The sequence below is a fragment of the Brachionichthys hirsutus genome, chromosome 3 (assembly GCF_040956055.1).
Source record: "Brachionichthys hirsutus isolate HB-005 chromosome 3, CSIRO-AGI_Bhir_v1, whole genome shotgun sequence".
Classification (NCBI taxonomy): Eukaryota; Metazoa; Chordata; class Actinopteri; order Lophiiformes; family Brachionichthyidae; genus Brachionichthys; species Brachionichthys hirsutus.
The window spans coordinates 8,516,041-8,535,721 of NC_090899.1; the positions used below are offsets into that span (position 1 = coordinate 8,516,041).

The 19,681-nt window shown below is 40.9% G+C and overlaps 1 protein-coding gene across 1 annotated transcript in view; it reads left to right on the forward strand.

Annotated features, from left to right (window-relative positions):
• Positions 1-19,681, forward strand: part of ptprub (protein tyrosine phosphatase receptor type Ub) — a 128,350-nt gene that overhangs the window by 31,915 nt on the left and 76,754 nt on the right. Inside the window, exon 2 of the mRNA XM_068760308.1 lies at positions 4,634-4,762. Within this exon, the coding sequence (XP_068616409.1) occupies positions 4,634-4,762 (129 nt within the window). The remainder of the gene's footprint in view (positions 1-4,633; positions 4,763-19,681) is intronic.

The window sequence follows — 19,681 nt, forward strand, 5'->3', positions numbered from 1 at the left end:
CTTGTGTTGGTACACTGTGGATGTGACTCAGCCCCTACTTTGACTTCAGCCTCTCCATATTTTGCTGTCTGAGTTATTGAAGTGGAAAGTTGTTTATGCAGTAGCACCTTAAATAAGCTTAGGTCAAAATCCTGATACATATACAAAAGGGATTAGCAGAGATTCTGACAATATTCACAGCACATAGCCGACCGTCACTGTAATTAGATAGCCAAGCAGGGATTTTACAAGTAAACAGAAGAAGCGACACCAATTCTTACACAAAGGCCTTGGTGTGATTTCAACAATTTATTTGAGTGGAGAAAGACTCTCAGCCTCCATTATTAAACCAGGGAACATTTTTACTCATCCCCATGACTTTGGCAGTGAGTAAGAGTGTCTTCTTTTATGTCCTAGTGAAATCTAAGAGAAGTCAATCATTCTCTGGCCGGGCATGGCTCATCACTTTCACGGTGTGAATCTGAAGTTATCTTGGTCTGCTGTGAAATCTCGCGTATTCATTTACTTTTAGAGTGCTCTGCTGTGATTCTTTTCTCAGTAAACACAGAGATTAGAGCATAAATGAATGGATATGAATAAATTCCTTTCAGTTTAATCCGAACCCACCATCTTATTCAGACTGACATATAAACAGATATATAATATCTAATTGTATGGTGAAAATATTAATAATAAATTATAATTTGAGAATATTTCAGACTTATTTATTATGCTCAATGTACATTTAATATAGAATATAAACAGACCTAAAAACATCTGAGCAAACATGAACAGAAACACGAAGCCCCTTCCATATGAAGTCTTCAGCAGAGATTTAAGAGAGGACCACTCTTCAGGTTTGACTTGGCAGCTCCCGTGGTGTTTTATCTTCTGCTGATATTGCATCCTTGAAACGAGTATTTCCAGGATTGTTTGTTTAGATTTGATTTATCTGATCATACGTTTTGCTGCGACGGAGAGATCCAACATATTTTCTCCATTTCCTTTCATACAGCCTGTCACACCTTTTATTGCACGCCACCATTCTCTATTAACACTAAAAAGGTGTGAGCGGAGCCATTGTTGTCCCTTATAGGAGGTAGTAACTCCGCCGAATTGAAGTCTGCAGAGCCAGTATAGGGGTACGAAAGGAAGCCAAGCAGAAGATAAGATCTCCACCTTTTAACAGTGTTTAAAGGTAAAGGGAAGACTACGTTGTAGGAGAAAGGGGCCTGAATCACCTGACAGTGACACAGATGATCTGGTATTTTGATGCATTTACAGATCCTCTGAAACCGCACTGATGCATTACAAACATACATAAAATAAATAAAAAATAATATTTATCATTTAGGAATTAAAGTCTAGATAATTATATCAGTACTTTGTGCTAGGACAGTCTGTGAGAGAGAACGCTCCCAGCTAAAGTCAGCTAGAATGTGCACAGCAGAGTGCTACTTCGGCTTTGTCTTCCACATCCACAATCGTTTATTCGGTTTTCTTGTTTTCTCACTGTGAATTAAGATGATCATCAATCATTTAGTTTACCTGCTCAGCTACTTCTGCAGAGATCACGTGAGATGCTGCATTCATGTCTCCGTTAGAAACAATAGCGCCGTTGAAATCCGGTAGTGTGTGATTCGTCATTAATATCAGTTTCTTATTATATTAAAATTACTGATGTAATTTTGACCTAATCTGCAGCTTTTTTTTAAAATGTGTGACAGGACCTGATTTCATAACAAGATTTTGACGTTCCTCCAGTGTGAGTCCGGCTTACATGTTTGTTGCTGCCGTGTTATTTCGTTGCGTGGAAATTGTAGAGGTTGATTTATGTAATTTTACAGCAGCACTGGCAGTGTCTGACATTTCACTGGTCATTGCATTAAATTATACTGTAATTATTCCGATAAAAAATGGCCACTGACATCTCACACCCATTGGTCTTCCAGAAGGAGGTGAGGCGGGAACGGTTCTGTCATGACAGATGAGCTGGATCTCCCCCAAGCAACGTGAGGAGCTGACATTTGGAGCCGGCTTTGCATCCCCGCTTGCTTCTGCTGGATGATGACACTTGTAGGGAGGAGTCTGCAGGCTTCATTTACTGAAGCAGCCGGAATAATATCGTGCCAATGTTTGGGTGTGTCATATCTCTGGCCGTTCCATTAGAAGTAGACCCCAGTGTGGGACAATTAACCCCTGGCCTCAGCAGCACATCTGTGCAGCAACAGCCGACCATGAGACAATAAATCAAACCCACAGGGAGGAACTCACTCTCCCTCCCCTCTTGGCTGGCTGCTACTATCACCCATTGGGCCAAGCTTACAAGATGGTAAATATGCTCTGGTGTTATCGTATAATCACTGGAGGTGCAAGAGTGATGTAATAGGCTGGCTGTGGGTAAATGTGCCCTGAGTGTGTTGTGCTGCAATGAATGCACAATCTGGAGAAAATTCGACACCTCAGACCAACTGTAACATTTTAAACCAGAGAGAAACAAATTGGCTCATCTTTTTATTTTTTTTATTTTTTTTATCTTATGTGGCTTTCAGGCAAAGGCACGAACGTTTGTTCTGCAGTCTGTAAAGCGATTTTTATTACCTTGATGACATGGTGAAGGTTATATTCTGAAACACTGCCAGAGCCTCCCATTCAGCATTTATTCTTGTAATATGTACCATATTCACTGTATGTGTGTTTATATATATATGTGTGTGTATGCATACAGTATAGTATTGGATAGTGCCATCATTTGAAAGATGTAAAAACCTCCATAGCAGCTTCACAGTGAAAACGTCTAACTTGGTTACTGTTGGAACACGAATGTGAGGCAGCAGCAGGAAGTGTTCATTCCTCATCAGCAGTGCTGTAACACAGAAAATGATAAACAGTAAAACGAGGCTGGCATTGGCTTGGAGGGACACCAAAGTTCAAACCACAGACATTCAGTTACATACCTCCAAAGTAATGAGAGCTGTCTCGCTAGTCGCCATCACAACCACAGTGAGCCGAGAAGTTTAAAAGCAAGACACAAGCTACTAATCTCTGTCCGCCGTGGCACCAGGATGGGGAGGAAAGTGGGGGATCAGTTTCCCCACTGAAGTTGCAGCGCATGAATCGATGACTTGATTCAGCACAGTGCAATAAAGCAAGCTCCACGCAGCCGAAGGAAAATCTGCCAGAATTGAGTGTTGGTTCGAGCAATACTTTTAAAGTATCAGTCAAAATGACCTTTCTAATATCAAAAGATATTGAAGGCTTGTTTTTTTTCACCACTTCTTTAATCAGATATTTATTAAAATGAGATTTTTTTTTTAATCCAATAACTTTAACAGTGTCTTTCTTCTGCGTTCTATTTTGTTGGTCCTCAAACAAACAACAAACAAACAAACAAGCAAACAAACAAACCTGTCTCACAATAATCTCTTAATGAATGGAAGCTGTGGCTGTCTTGTACATCAGCACAGTGGTAGAGAATAAAGAATAGTCACCACAGCATTGTATTGAGACAATTTATTTAATGGCAGATTAGAAAAAAGAATGAGCAAATAAACTTGCAGAGAACAGAGTTTCTTCTATGACGCGCTCCGAGTTAATCCTGTTATTACCATGCTGCATGTTGCACTACTGACATGGAGTCTGGTCTTAGCAACAGATGCAGAGACTGAAACGCATAAATTCAGAACCCAAGGGCAGTCAAAAACCATAGCCGTTAATTATCATTTGAAAAACATGGCTTCCGGCACACGACATAGAAGGTAGTGAGGTGTTATGGTAATAATTACGATCCCCAGGGCTCCTGCTTCTACAAAATCTTTTACTATTTGTCGGCCTTTCTGAACAAATTTCGACACTATGCGGTTTCGTTTGTGAATGATTTATGGGACAGGAACGTCACCTCAGGTGCAGGGGCAATTATTGCTTTTGCCAGGGTTCTGCCTTTTGAGTCTGAAGTAATTACAGCTCTTTGCTTTTTTTTGGTGAGAATTTCTATTTAGTTTCAGACAGAAGCCTTTGTTTATTATGTCGAATAGTGAATTTGCATCTGGGCATATTTTGAACGTTTAATTTCTTCTCACTGTTCCCATCAAGAAGTTGCTACGCAGACCTTTTATACTTCCTGTTCCAGCTGATGATCTGTATTGAATGCCTTGCAGTATTGTTCCATGTTCAACTAAAGAAAATTCAGCACCTGAAAGTCATTCATTAAAACATCCTTACAATTATAAAGGGACACTGCCAGCAGTAGGTTCTGTCGTTGGACTGTATTTATCCACTGTAGTTACCATCGTGTAGTCTTTCATAACAAAGCTGATATGTGTAATGCAATGCTGCAAAGCAATTTGGTACAATTATAGGCAAATGATCAAGTCAGTATTGAACATTTATTCTGAAGATATGTGGCTACAGTGCATGTTTCTTTGTGGCAAACAATTATTGGTTCATGCCAATATTTAGAGCAGAATGAATACATGTTCTCTCCCAGTTTATATAAGAGGAAGGAGTATTGCTGAACATGTTCGGATTTGCTATTGTCTGTCAGACAAGATTTCAGTGTTCGTGTTTACTGGTACTTCTCATTTCTGAGTAAATCTGCAAAATGGTTTCTTGAAATAATGGCTACTTTTTTCCCTTATTTCTTTCCTTTCATCAGCAGGATGCACATTTGAAGAGGATTCAGACCCCAGTCTGTGTGACTTCACCCAGGGGGAGGATGATGACTTTGATTGGCTGCTGTTTCGGACATACAGTTCACCCTATGCCAGCTCCGATCTCTTACGGGGTAGGTGTCCCAACAGTTCTATAGCAGCTCAGCATCTTACACATTAAGAGCTCGCAAGACACCAGAATAGAACCTACAGTGCATTTTGAGACAGGCCATGGGGGACTGTCAGTCTGTTTCCTCTGACAATGTCTTTGTGTGGTCGACATATCATAAAAGTGTGACATGTGCAAGTCTTTAAAGATGTCAAGCGTCCATTTTGCCAATTAATCCTGAGGATAATTTTATGTTAACCAAGTCTCACAGGATGAATGGAAACAGAATGTTCTTGCTATCATCCTCACTACCAGTGGTTGCCAGAGGGAGATGGCATGCATAGTTTATAAGGAGCTCCTTCATATCTGCTTTAACAAATACCTGCAGGGATCTGAGTGTGCTGTTTCAGCTTCACACTAGACATATCAGTGGACTGTCTGTTAAAGTACTGTCACTGTGGAGATGCATAATATGAATAAGACACTAACCACCCTATGGAATAACCAGTCTGTCAATCATATGGTAATAGTGAGAATTCTAACCAGTCCATGGAAAAAAAAAGGTTTTTCATTGTGAAGAGAAAGAGGGAAACAGAAAAGTTAAATAGCAGCAGCAGCAATTTTAAGAATTTCTATGAAAGCTGTACATCGTTTAGGAACAGAGGATGTCGCACCTGCAGCATAGATAAAGGCAGAACATCTAAAGTTTTCTAGATAGGAAACAACCAGATACTTTTAATAATAATAATAGTTGTACAACTCAGGGAATATGCCCTACTTTTGAAAAACATTGAATGAAATAGCCTTTGATTTGTGAAAAACATCCTGCATAGCAATGATTTTTATTTAGAGATTAAAACTCTTTCCTGTCCACGGGCATCTGTCCAAATTAATTTATGAACTTGATAAATTTAAAAATGTATCTAAAACCTCACCTGATTTGCTGCAGCAGCATCAGCATTCGAGAGAGAATGTGCCTGCGGCCGCCAGCCACTTCACGACAGGCAATGGGATAATTAATACTTTTCCCTTTGGGTTTAATTAAAACTTACTGCCATGGCATTTAAAGTGTTTTGGGGCCTTCAGTGGAACAGAACAACACAGGTGGAATGAGAGAAGCACTGTAATCTGCACATGACGAGCGAGCAGGAGAGGCTCTGAGCGTCAACTCTGGATCGATTGGTGAGAACCAGAAGACAAATTTTATGAGCGTTATCTGCTCATCTTTTATCCCCACGCCAGAAGGAGTGAATTACTCATGTTCGCCGTCTGATTGCTATCATTTAATAGTGACAGTTATGCTCCCTCATTAGCTCCACCGTGACATTTTCACCGTGTTATTTTAGGTGGATAACCTCACTGGAGACAGGAAATATGTGTTTTTTTAGTCAAGGTGGTAGAATGACAAGAGTTTATGAGATTTAAAAAAACAACAACTATTTACCTTGGACCAGTATTAAGTTTGTGGGACTGAGAAAGTGGCTTGAACTGAGGTAGAACTAACTTGCGTCTCCCCTGGAGAAATTAGAGTCTAACTCTTCCCATGACAGAGAAAACAGGAAGGAAGACAGACTTTGGTGAGATTTGAGCTCTTTTAATTTGAAGTGGAGTGCAGACTCCTGGCTGCATGTTTTCACGAACACAACTTGCATTACATTTTTCTCTCCAGTAGAATGTGCACATACAATGAATGTAACCGTCTATAATTCAGCCCCACATTTGTATTTCTAGAACATGTTGCAGTAACAGACAAACTCAATTGGTTTGCTGTTTTATTAACTACTAGCATGATGCATGATAAAGATGCCTACAGGCATTCAGGATGGACTCAGGCTGGATGGGTCTAAGGACGGAAGAGAGAAACGTGAAGCATGGCTTTGAGCGTCGTCTCTGGGTCAGAGCCTGGTCAACTTCTACATACGGTAGCGGCAGCCTCGATGCGACGACCTTTGCCTAGTTAATTCACACAGACAGTCTTCCATTTGTATCTGCAGCATCTTTACTCTTTGTCACCTCTCATCCCCGCCTGGTCGCCGGCACTCACTGCAGACCGGCTCCACATGAGGTATGTGCTTCATTCTCGGCGAGTCGATTCATCCATATCTGTGAAAGGATGAGGAAGAGCAGAGCGATCTCCTGCAGGAGGTGTGTTGTTATCAGAGCTGACCAGCCATCGAATTTAATACACTATTCCACTGCCCTCTTCATGACATTCAATTTACAAGGTTTCCATTTATTGTAGATTCAAAATTTGGTTGGTTTTAGCCTTATCCTCCATGGCTTAAAAATGTGCCGCTTGACTTGAAGCAAACAATAGGTTAGTAGATATCTTGTAAAAATAAAAACAAAAATGTATGATCAGAAAAGAAAGTACCATTTTAATAAATGATTATGTTGACTTGCAGCAAAATGTCTAATACAGATCCTAATGTCCGATTTAAAAGGTTGGTACTAGAAATTATGTTATTGTTTCATTTGTTCAAAATATTTTCAGAGCTTCGAATCCTTAAATATTAGGCTTTAAAATGACATATTCCTCTTCCAGATGATAATTTATGTGGAAACCAAACTGCTTCTCACCAAAATGTGCAGATGACAGAATTGTGACACCTTTCTACCAGCAAAAGACTGTGCAGCAGCAGTATTTGGGGGGGGGGGTGAAAACCAGCAGCACCGTCCATGGCTCCAGACTGGACACCAGTAGCTCAATGGGATAATTGCTCATGCCTCATTATTCCAGGCAAAGACGATGGTGTTTATTGATCACTTATTTATGATATAAATGTCTCAGCTCAGTCTTATCTGAAACATCTACAATACGGTCATAACTGCGCAGAATATAGAAAACGAATTGAATTGTTATTCAGGGCAGCGAGCTGCAGATTCCTTAATGCCTTCTCAACAAGGTGAAGAGGAAGCATTAATATGAATGATGGACACACCGGAGAAGGGTCTCCAGGGCAGACATTGTCCCCGTAGCTGACGTCTGCCCTCCAGCTGCAGTATAATCTCAAACCAGTCCTTTTGATCTCTGTTTTCTGACCACCCACACACACCCACACACACAGAAGCCCAGGTGACGGGTAAATATTTAAATGCAGCACCCGTTTGACTGCAGTTTCCATGTAATTAGTGTTGCTTTAGAAGTGCAAGCAGAGGGTGTTTATGTCTAAGGCTGCTGGCTCGACAACATAATTGAGGGTCAGGAGGTGAACTGTGGGTCACAGCCAAATGGACTCACCAGGCGAGATGCCTTAACACAGGTGAGTTTAAGTGGCCAGTCACTTGAAGCGCTATGAAAAAAGGCCATGCGGGTAACGACTATAATCAAGCTGGAACATCTTTGTTGCATGAAGGGCAACATTTGGATTTGATTACACGTAATCCGCCCTCATGTAACCGGAGACGTATTGTTTGTTTTGCCTTTTGAAACATTTCAGTGACGCTTGTGGGCGAACGTTGTTTTGAGGTTTCCACATGCGCTCATTGCTAAACTCACATCATTACAGACGATTGATTGAATGATTGATAATTCATATATCTTAGAATGTATGTTGAGCTGATGTTGAGCTCCAAAGTTTTAGTTTTGATCACAGAGATTCTTTCAAAATTGCCCAGACTCTCCACTTAATCACTTTATCCAGCCATTGATTTAAGTTAAAGCATCTTTGTGAATCAAAAGTGAACACTCAAATTAAGTTTACAGACGTTTCCAGCCCGCTGGCTTTGAATGTGTTTTCCTTCCCCTTCTGATGTCCTCCTTCTTCTATCCTCTGCTAATCACACATTCCTTCTTTGGTGATCAAGAGATTGGAATATGCTTTGTATGTGTGCCTGGTGCAGATAATTCTAGCATATGCTTTTGGATTTTTCCCAACCTCTTTGCAAGCCGCTGCTCTTTTGTGCCGACACTTTGCTACAGCTGTCTGAATTTTCACAGATTGCAGGCTGGTGGGTCTTGGCAAGTCGTATAAGAACAAAATAGATTTTTTATTTTTATTTTAGAATTTTGTTTCTATATAGGCTTATGTGCAGCTTTCTGTACACCCCGTTATTCCTACCATTTTTATTCACACACTCTTCCTCTCAGGTGCAATTTAACGCAGCAGTGTTATCATAATCACTCTTGTTGTGTGCACCTCTGTCAGCAATTGATATGTAGCCGCTTTCTGGGTTGAGCCATTTACATTAAATTGTGCTAACTGCTATGATAATGAATGTGCAAGACCCGAATACAAGAATACTGACTTACTGGAGATGGATGTCTGTTTGAATTATACACATTTAGTAATATATTGTATTAGGTCTCCGGAGTCCACAACTTCATTTTCCACCTGTCCTTTACTGGGATTGGCCTGTCTGCCTGAGTATTAATTGTGTATATATCAGAGCTGGCACCTCCTTTTTTAATCCTCCTCCCATCCTCACTACTCTGAATATGAAAGGAGGAGAGAGCTAGAAATGTATGGAAATACATCGCAGGAGTGAGACAAATTAAAACCTGCATTTGACATGTCAGAATTGTGGTTTATTGACTTCTCAAAATTATGTAAATGAAACGTCTTCTTGGTGTCATATGGTTTCTGTATCTATCAATTAGAGATCATCAGATTTTATTATTATCCAGTAACACAAAAAAAGGCTAAATAATTAACATATAATGCAGGATGTAGAAGGAGCTAAAACAAAGAAGACTTAGCAGTGGAGTCGTTGAATTTTAAAGATTTGAATTAATCTTTTTGTCCAAACCGTTATTCTTTAAACATTATAACTATTTCAGTGGTTTATTCAACAGCCTCCTAAATGAGATATATTCATTTTGTGGAGTGCCTTGTGTGCTTTTATAGCATGTGTAGGGTTACTGCCACATTTGATTCCTTTCCACAGTCTAAGTCATCGCTGTTTTATGGCCTCCCTCAATTCCTTTCAGTACCCACATCCCTCAGAAATACTTGCTGCTTGCTGATTGTGAATAATAGGGTTCTAACGGTACGGTAAAATGTCATTTCGGTTCGCTTCGGTTTCTTCAAAATACTTATAATAAATAAAAGTGACCCATTTGGGCGATATTTCAAACAAATTAGACTGAGTTTTTAAAACTATTGTACTGTAACAATTTAAAAATCTTAATAAATAAACAAGTTAAAACTGCAAACTTTGAACACTTAGCAGCAACAGCCTGAATATGACAAATGTAACTATTCAAGCTTAAAGTTTTTGGCGAGAAAGATTAACTTCTCCACATTTTCTGTCGACGTACAACTTTGGATTTCTCCGCTTGCCTTAGTCCATCGGTAACTGTAACAGGAGCGTGTAGTGAGATGGACGGGGCTTCCAGCTCAGGCTTCTCACTTGCATTGGCCCGGATGCCATTAGTCCCAGCTGCGAGCTACCAGCACCGGAGCGCACCTCCCTCTCAGTCAATGGTGTCCGACACTCCGATTTGTATATATAGATTGATTATATAATATAGATGCCACTATAGTTAGCCACAATTTTAATTACACAATTGCTAAGGAAAAAATTAATAATTTTATTTATATTGTGATGCAGGCAAGGAAGCTGAACCAGGGCATTGTGGCCCCTTTGCTTTCTCAGTTTTGTTTGTGATCACAGTGAAGAGCTCGTCCCTCGGAGGTAGCCTCCCAGGATGTTACAGCTAATGACCGTTGGGGGTTTCTCACTAGGAGCTGTCTGGCAGCATTTGCTCAGATATTAATATCAGATGGTTGGAATGAAGACAATGGCACGCACTGTAAATTCGTTCCACACAAGTGTAACATGGGCGTATATAAACTTGGCTTGGGGACTTGGATGCACACGATCTCACACTTTTGCAGTATGCTGAATTTCATTCCGCTGAAACAGTAATTGATTAATATGAGGGGACATGATGCCTTCGTGCTTGGTGAAGCCGCTGCTTTGCCTTCATGTCAGTTAATGCGAGTTTTGAGGCAATACCATAAAATGAAATGTGAAAGCTCTGCATCAGTTTTATTGTGACAGCACAATTATAAATGTCCCGTGCGCACTGCTGCGTGGGCTGCTTCCTTGTCACCTTGCAAAGGGCTTTGCTCTCTAAAGGGAGCAATAGAAAAGTCATAATCACAACTTCAGTAGAAACCCGTGTTCTTTAATACGTACTGTGTGTTGTTATTTTCTTTCCTGAGAAAACAGGGAGTTTCCGAATGCAGCTTGTGAGAAATCCATCTTCACAGTGCTTCTCTTGAACATGACGAGCTGCTTTCCTCGTCTTGTGATGTTTCCTTTGAGGTGTCAGGGACAGTCTGTGGCTCTCAGCTGGATGCCACTCAAAATGCTTCTACTTACAGCTGTGGGGTTTGCATATTGCTTAACCTAATTTATTTGAGCCCTTTTTGGTAGCATAGGGGTCGTCCCAGCCCAGGATCAAACACACGCACGGACGCACGGACACACACTTTCAGTGAGTCTCAGTCTATCCTCAGTTCCTGTATCTCAGCTCATCACTCACTCATTTGCTCGCTCTCTATTACTCTTTCCCCCCCCAAAAAAAATATTCCACTCCTTCCAAGCTCCTTTGCGTTTTATTTCGCCCGGTTATAGCATGATATTAAGAATGAGATGACAGGGCAGTTCTCTTCTTCAGCTCTGGCTGGTGAATTATAAATGCCTACTCGACAGGCTGTAACAGACCTCGAGTGCTAGGCTACAATCTCGGCTGCAGTTCTCCAGGGGAGGCAAGTTGTCTGTGTCGAGGTAGGAGCAGCCAAATACAAGCTGCTGCTGTCCAATCCGTGCTCGTCCCTAATGGCATGTATGCAGTGAAATTAGTACAGAATATTTATTATTTCTTGGCTGGACTACTGCAATTTTTGCAATTAGTGGTTTACTGGCCCCTAGATTCTACAGAACCAGTGAAGTTTTTTTTTTTTTTAAAGGACCTCTTCCAACTGCTAAAACTTTACTTTTTGATATTGCTGGCTATTGCTGCCTTCAACTAGGCCTTAGTTTTTGTTTAAAACTGCCTGTAGGCTTCCCAAGATGCAATCTCTCGCCTCCTCCTCATTCTCAGTCATTTTCCACATTATTATTATTATTATTAGCAGTATTAGAAGTATTGTTATTTAACCTTCATTTAAAGAGGATATGGTGCAAAACCATTGAGGAAACCAGTCTCTTGAGTATGAGATTAAGTTTTAAAGACCTGGATTAGGGTTTAAATTAATTAAATGGGCCGTTGTGTCTCAGTGGAGGTATGTAGTTATTGTTATTTACTCAAACTTCTTCAATTCCGGACAGTCCCTTCCTGTTTGGTGGAACTTCAGGTACTCTGCTGTGAAACTATCTTTCTTTCTTCTTTACATTCTCCCCATAAATCTTTTCTCTGTCTCTCTGCATGTGTCAAGGAAAACTTCTTAAAAAAACACAAAAAAATGAACTTGCTGCAGAATGCAGCCAATTAAAGACTTATCTAATGATGCTGAACAATTTCCACAATGCGCTAGCCTATCTTCTTTAATTGAATTAGACGAGGAGCAAAGGAAAGCTGATATTTCCTCTACATTTCTCTGAGCTTGATTACAGAAAGCACAAATTCCAATTTTAACGGCTGGGTCAGAGTCGTGCTATTTCCTGCTACGACTAGAGGACAAGATAACGGAGATTTAATAGCCAAACATCCCGACAATTAATTAGATAGCAGGACTAGACTAATCCTGTTTCCACAGGCTTTAGTGGGTCGAACCTCCTTAGATTACCAAGAGGAGCAGAGGAGCACATCAAAGGCGAGGCGAATAAGGAAAGGCTTAAATCAGCTCCTGTTGGTACAGTGTAATTACTGTGTCTAGTTTCTCAGTACATGTGTGTGAGTATGTGTGCACACAGTGTGCATTAGAAGACGATCCCGTGGGAGATATTATTAGTCTACATATATGTATATGAATGGACACATGCCTGGTTGTTTGCAGTTGCAGGGGGCAGCTGTAAATCCTGCCTCTGACATTTTAAGCGTGGAGGTTTAGCCTACTCCCCAGTTCAAAGGCTCCTCTGTAATGCTGCTGACTTTCAGGCTCGTCCCCCCACCCCCCACCCCCCCCTCTTCCCCTGCGGCTCTGCTCAGCTTCATCTCATGGAGACCTCGTGCCCCGGTGGACTTGGAGGCTGCAGCAGCACACAGACATTTAAAGCCGGCTCTCTTTGTTCTGGGCACACTTGGCATTTGGTCTCGGAAGACCTCAGTCTCTCTAAACACCAACAAGCAGACGGCTGATAAGTTTTGTTTAGGAAATCAGCGTGCCACCTTTTTTTTCCCCTGAGCAACATCACCAGAATTCAGTTGATTAAGAAATGAAAATCTGATTTTATGTTGGAATTATGACAGAGAGCACTTTAACTCGGGGATAGTTGTCAGCACTGCATTATAGCATAGTCATAGTTTATTGTGCACTCAGTGGAAGTGAAGTGATACCTGAGCATATGGTGCAAAACGCTTGGAAAATATGAATGTGCTGTCATTACACTCCACCAAAATTGATGGTGAGCCAAATTACTGCTTCACTCAACACAAAGTAAGCACGGTAAAACTTCCGTCTCCACAACAAAAGTGGACTCCTTCTCAACACCCCAGGTTCATTACTTAAGACTTGCGTTATGTCAGATTGAAGCGCACAGACTCCTCGCCCTGCCACCATCTCGAAATACAAAGACTCCTTTGGTTTTGGTTTGGTTAGCGTTAGATTTCTCCTCAGCGAAAGGCTGGAGTGGATTAATTAAATGATAAACTGTATCATGATATCTTGGGTACATTATTTCTCTCATACGAAATGAACGTACTGAAATAATCCTGGAGATTTTGATCAATGTCCTGGAGAGGTGCTTAAAACATCCCTGTAGCGAGCAGGTCTCCAGACAGACTTACAGTGTCTGGAATGGGAATACAGCTCTGTGGTGGTACTGTGCAGATATATGTGACGTTAATTGTGAAAAAGCACATATCTTTGAACAAATACTTTAAAAAGCATCCATCTTCCAGATGAGGTTAAAAACAAATGATCTGAAGACAAGATTGATCTTTGCCGGTGCACCTTTTCCAACCTGTCAAACTTAAGCCTTCATGCTACAGCGTCAGTCGGTGGATCCTTCATTCTCCGTCCATTTCATTTCAAATTACAGACAGTCTCGCTGATGAGCACAGCCCGGCTGCAGAGGAAGAACTGGGGTCCTGAGCTCGCAGGCTGGGTCTTGGCTGGGCTTTTCAGAGCTTCTCTCTCGCAAACCGAGCAAACGAACGCAGCAGTCTCTACGGTTGCCTAATGGCCATCCTACTGCTCCTCAGAATTTGGCACTTTGACAGTTTCTGATTCTTTTTAAGCAAGAGATAAAGGCCTGGCAGAGAAGAAGAAGTTTGAGTTGTCTGCAGAGATTTAGAAACTTGGAGAGTTTTTGGAGAAATAATGTTTTGTCGGCTGTGATTTATTGATTATTCTAAAGTGAGCTTTGTAGAACGAATGTGTCTTTCCAGAAATGCCCGAGATCGCTATAGCAATATTCTGCAGATTTGCCACTTTACAAAGTTTTCTTGCAGGAAATTCCCTCATGGGTTGCAGAAAAACAGAAACCAGATCCGCAGAATACTGACAGTGTAATAACAGTGTGATACGTAGAAATAGAAAATTTACAATGAGATCCAGTCCGATAGATTTTTAGGGTACTGGAGGACAGATATCCCGCTATTGGGCATCGCCTAGCTTGTTGTCTGACCAGCTGTAATTCACTTGGGAAACAAACAGCCTGGAGAGAATTAAAGCAGGAAACAAAACCTGCAAAGCTGAATTTGTGGTTGGAAGAGAAATATTTAAAAATGGGGAAAAATAGGCAAGCAAGAAGGAGAAAGCATGATTCATCAGGAACATCATGTCCAAATTGTTTTCTTTGTCTGCTTTAATCAGTCTTCATTGTACTTATGGTGCATAGTTGCACACCTAAGGCAGTGTGGTGAATATAAAGGCTCAGTGAGAAGTTGGCTGGGCTGATTTGCTGCCTTAGTGCATTTCTCTCTTTTCTTTCTGAAGGGCTTTCTTTCTTTCTCACATTCCCGTTGTCAGGACAAGGATGTCACACCACAGACAGGAGCCACAAAGAGGGCCAGAAGAAAAGAAAAATTCCACTCTGCTCAGCAGAGGTAGTAATCGATGGGACTTAAAAAAAAAAAACACACACACAGGGGAAAAAGAAAGAAAGGCATATTTTCTTCCAAGCTGTGGAAAACAGAAAACACTTTTTATGCTGGGGAAAAAAGCCTTGACTGGCTGCGCCTGTCTCATAAAGAGGAGATTTTCCCCCAGCAGAAAATAGTCATGCATGATGTGAGAGAAAATGTTGCGTTTGTTGTTTTAAACATGGTGGTGGGCGTGTAATTAACCGTCACACCTTCCATAGGATTCCACTATGATATCAGGGCCATGGAGACAAAGCAGGTGTGTCTCACCAAGTGACATCCACAGTCACGAAGCATTCCTTATGGTGCTTTGCTGCATTTGTTTACTGCATTTGCATACAATAGTCAATCGTTCCATTGGTTTCCCGTTGAGCATTTCACAGAAAGGGTTTAAACCTGGGGATCTTCTGCGGTCTGGGAAGCCCCCCCCCCCTTCCCAATTGTTTTGTGGATTATATTGACTAAAACACAACACCAGTCTGGTTGAGGGATGCTACCTGGAAGATAAGTCAAATACATTGAGTAGGTTTCTCTAAAAGGGTCAATAAAGCATCAGTTTGCAATTATTGACTTTTAATAATTGCCTGCCATTTAGGTAATGAGTAACAGTGGTTCTGGCATTATGGTGACGCGACTAAAATGGGACACTTCAATGGAGCAGAGGCCGTGTGAACTCATTCTGTAGGGTCAACTAGAGTGTTGCTGCATGTGTTGAACACTAATTGCCTTTTCCTAATAGACGAGAGGTGAACAGAATCAGTTTATAGAGGTCTCAGCTGAATATGCAAATAAAAAAGACAAAAAGAACTTTCTTTGAATGTCTTCAGTAGAGAATATTTCCAATCAAGTTGGAAATATTTCTTTTGAAAAGGATCGACAGTGAAGTCTGTGGATCATCAAGGGCAACCTTGACATTGTTGTGGAAAAGAGATGTGAGTTGAAAGAAGCTAGTTGATCTGTTGATTGCTTCATGTTGGAGAAGAATCTGAGCTTTTCACAATGGAATAAAAGAAAAGCACAGGTGCTTCATTAAAAAAAATGTTCACTCGTGTGTTCAGTAAGTCATGACAGTAGGGCAGTGAGCAAACATGCAAACATACCAGAGACTAGTTTCACAGAAACATATTCTAACTTTGACTCCAATGTAATTATTAACCAGACATCAAACAATTTTCTAAATTCAATGGATGCACAAAGCTGTTCTATTATCTTTAGAAGTGCAAAATATTCTCTGAATTCTGGACACACAGGAAAGTGTGGCTCTTAAATTATTGTGTAGCAAGTATAGAAAAGGAGATTAGATTATAGAGACTCCAGAAGTTTAGTGGAAATATGCATTTCATTTATTGAGGGGAAACTGAGCCAGACTAAACACTTGGTCTGACTCCTGCTGCATTAAGAAGCCGCTCCCTTTCAACAACGCAGTATTACAAATGCCAAATGTCTTCGTTTTGGTGAACTCTCTCTCTCTGCTCTATGTTTCCTGTGCTGTTGATGTGACTAACGTTGCTGAGCCGTGTTCTGTTTAAGAAAATAATTTGCCCAGATTTTAAGGAATGCTTTGTCACGTAAGATAATTAGTAAGTCTACAGATTTTTAATATATATTTGAAATCTATTCCTTAAATCCTTGTTAAATTGGCTCCTGGCCTAAAGCGACAGAGTAGTCTGACATGTCTTTGTGGAATCAGCCTCAGTCGTTTCGGTTTTTCCACCTAATTCAAGGTGCTGCTGCAGCTGATTGCCAACCGTCACTCTTCTGCCATTCTTTCTTGGATGCACGTGTTTCAGTTACAAAGACAACCAACACATTTGAATGATTCAACATTAATTGTTTACACTTTGATAATTCCTTCATCATTGTCTGCGCCCTTCTTGGAGGGGCCAAGGTCAGGTCTGCGGTATTTGTCACAATGATGAGTGGTTCCTATGGAGATAGAACATCTTTCCACCAAACCTGGCCGGGTTTGACAGTTAATCACAAGCACATTACACTTCTGGGATAGGCAGCGCTGCAGCCTCCTGCTGTTGGCTTAAGCCTGGCTGTCATTATGATGACTATCAGCGTCGGCCTCATATTTATCTATCCGGCAATAGACTGAGGCGTCGTCTTCGGTTGAGGTTGGCACCTGTCCATCCATCAGCCTCTAAAGCCACGCTATGAAGACCTGGACACAATCAGTCTTTCTCTACCGAGTCATGCAAACCCCTTGTTCACACTGTTCATTTGGTGAGTCCAGCTACATAAACGCCACACGGCATTTGCAGATGAGGTGATTTGTGTCTACAGTACAATTCAGCAGAGCCTGAGAGCTGCCCTGTCACTGTTGGAGCATTGTAAGAAGCAAGCTGCCAGCGTTTACTGGGAATGAAATGTTTGTGGGTGGACATCTTTGCTGATGCCACTGGTGAAGGCTCTTTAAACAAGTAGACTCATTAATATTCAAATAAAATAAATAAATGCTGAAAGCCATTTAAAAGGCATCGGTTGACTTCACTGTGACACAATATTCCAGATTAGGTGCATGCAGAATGTGGGTTTGTGTAGAGAGAACGCAAGCGGCTTGTATGTAGGGCTGTTTTGCTTGAATGGCTTATTATGCTGATTTATTGCTGTTGACGCTAATATCCTGAGATACAGTATGCCTAAAGCAATACAATTAAATCACTACAATGTTGACTTTGAGCGGAGCTTTAGAAACCACAAATATCTTTCAAGTACACGTAGCATGTCTGTTTATTATTTTTTTTAGAAATAAATCTCGAGAAGTGATTTGTGCACTTTCAAACATGTCACCATTTGCCAGTTGTCGTTCATTTTCTCTTGCTCATTAGCACCGTGTCAGGACAGATGACCACACCATGGCGTGTGTTTTAATGCAGCTGCATCCCCGGAAGCCACAGCGACATGCTGCCATGCTGCCATGCTAATGGGATCAGTCATTGATAACAAGGAGCTGATGAAAATCCAATCAGAAAAGTAGTCTGTCGCTGCATTCTCTCTGCTCTGCCTCTGCTTATTCATTTCCTCCACCTATTTAGTCCATTTAACCCTTTTAGCACGTAGAAGTGTCTTTTTTACAGCAATATTAGATTTAGCTTTTCAGATAGAAAGGGCATACAGAAAATGAATTAATGTGCCCTTCTTATAGTTTGTTCTATTTTTTAATATAATTCCTCCTGGGTTGCTGACAGACAGGACATCGAGCAGGCTAAGGTTAAGGCCACGATAGCATTTTAAGCAACTCAGCAGAGAAGGTCAGATGGATCATTCTACAGTTAAGGAGATACAGTATATTCAAATCTGCATATAATTGCTCTGTCATGATGGGAGAAATGCGTTCCTTCACGCCTTCCCATATTAGTATCGCTCAGGGGCATAGCAATCTGGGTTAAAGCCCTCAAGGCTTGGGTGCTGCTCTTAAATAAATGGGCAGGTTTTACAGAGGAATGTATAAATGCCTTGCAGGCATTAAATGTAGGACAGCAGCAGAGAGCCATATGGGTATTGTCTGGAGTCGTTGTAATTTAGAGTCACACCCGAGTTACATTTGAACATATGCTCAGCTGTTGAGCATGAATATAATAAGATGCTGTGTAAATATTAATTTATGAGTTTTTCCACACACATGGCAGAATGCACGATGATTAGCGATAAGGCAATGGTGTTAGCGGCGTGAATCTGTGAAGGCAGAGCATCTTCAAAACTAGAAATCAAGTTGTTATGGAATTCATTAAGTGCAAACCATCATAATGCCTGAGTTTCAAGCTCAGTATCAGCATATCAAAAATAGTAATATTTTATATCACCTACCAAATGGAAAATAATAATAATATTGATTATGACAGTTGGTGATATAAAAGAAAACCACAAGAACTCACATTGATAATCAGCACTCATCAATATTTTATTTGTTGTTGGAATTTCTTTGCAAAATGTGGCACAGGGAGAAAGCATGTCTTTGTGGCACATGTTCTCAGAGGGTGATGACTCGCTGACAAAGTGCTGCCGAGTGCTAAAGGGCCAGGTTCATGGATTTCTGTAACACCCTGGAACCACAGCTGAGCAGCACCACAGCAAGGCCTTGGCCTCTTTCTCCACATGTTCATCCTGTGGATTTTCTCAGCTTTCTTGGCCTGCAGTATATTCCAGATGGAGGCAGTGAACCAATCTGGTATACCACAGCCGTTCTTAAGCTGAAAAACTCTGAACCATGATGCCTTCTCTGCTTGCAGAATTATAGTACGGATGTGAGCAATAAAATCAGGGAAAAAAAGATGCTCCGTATAGTCTTTCGGTATATTGCAATTAAAAACACCTGTAATTTGAATATTATTAATATGCAGTTAATTTATGGCATGAAGTCTGTTTAAATGGAGCATCCGGCTTGGCCAGCTGACTCTGTGACATGTTAATTCTGCAGAACGGCAGTATAGACTCGCACCTTGACCAGACTGTTAATGGTGATGCATTGCTGATTGGTGGGTAACTTTTTTATGCCGAACAAATGGAGGAAAAATTCGTCAAAGGCCCTTGGTTATGTCGTTTTTCTGTCTGTGATGGAGGTGACAGTCTTATTTCATGGTCAGTTACATTTCTGAACAACTCAGCAAGAGGATGGAAATCAAGTTTGAACTTTTGCATTACAACCAACAGAGCTATGAGAAACATCTATCAACATCATTTTTTTTTGTCTTTGAAATGTGTTCAGTTTAAAACGTCATCCTGCTGCAGAATATGCCTCAT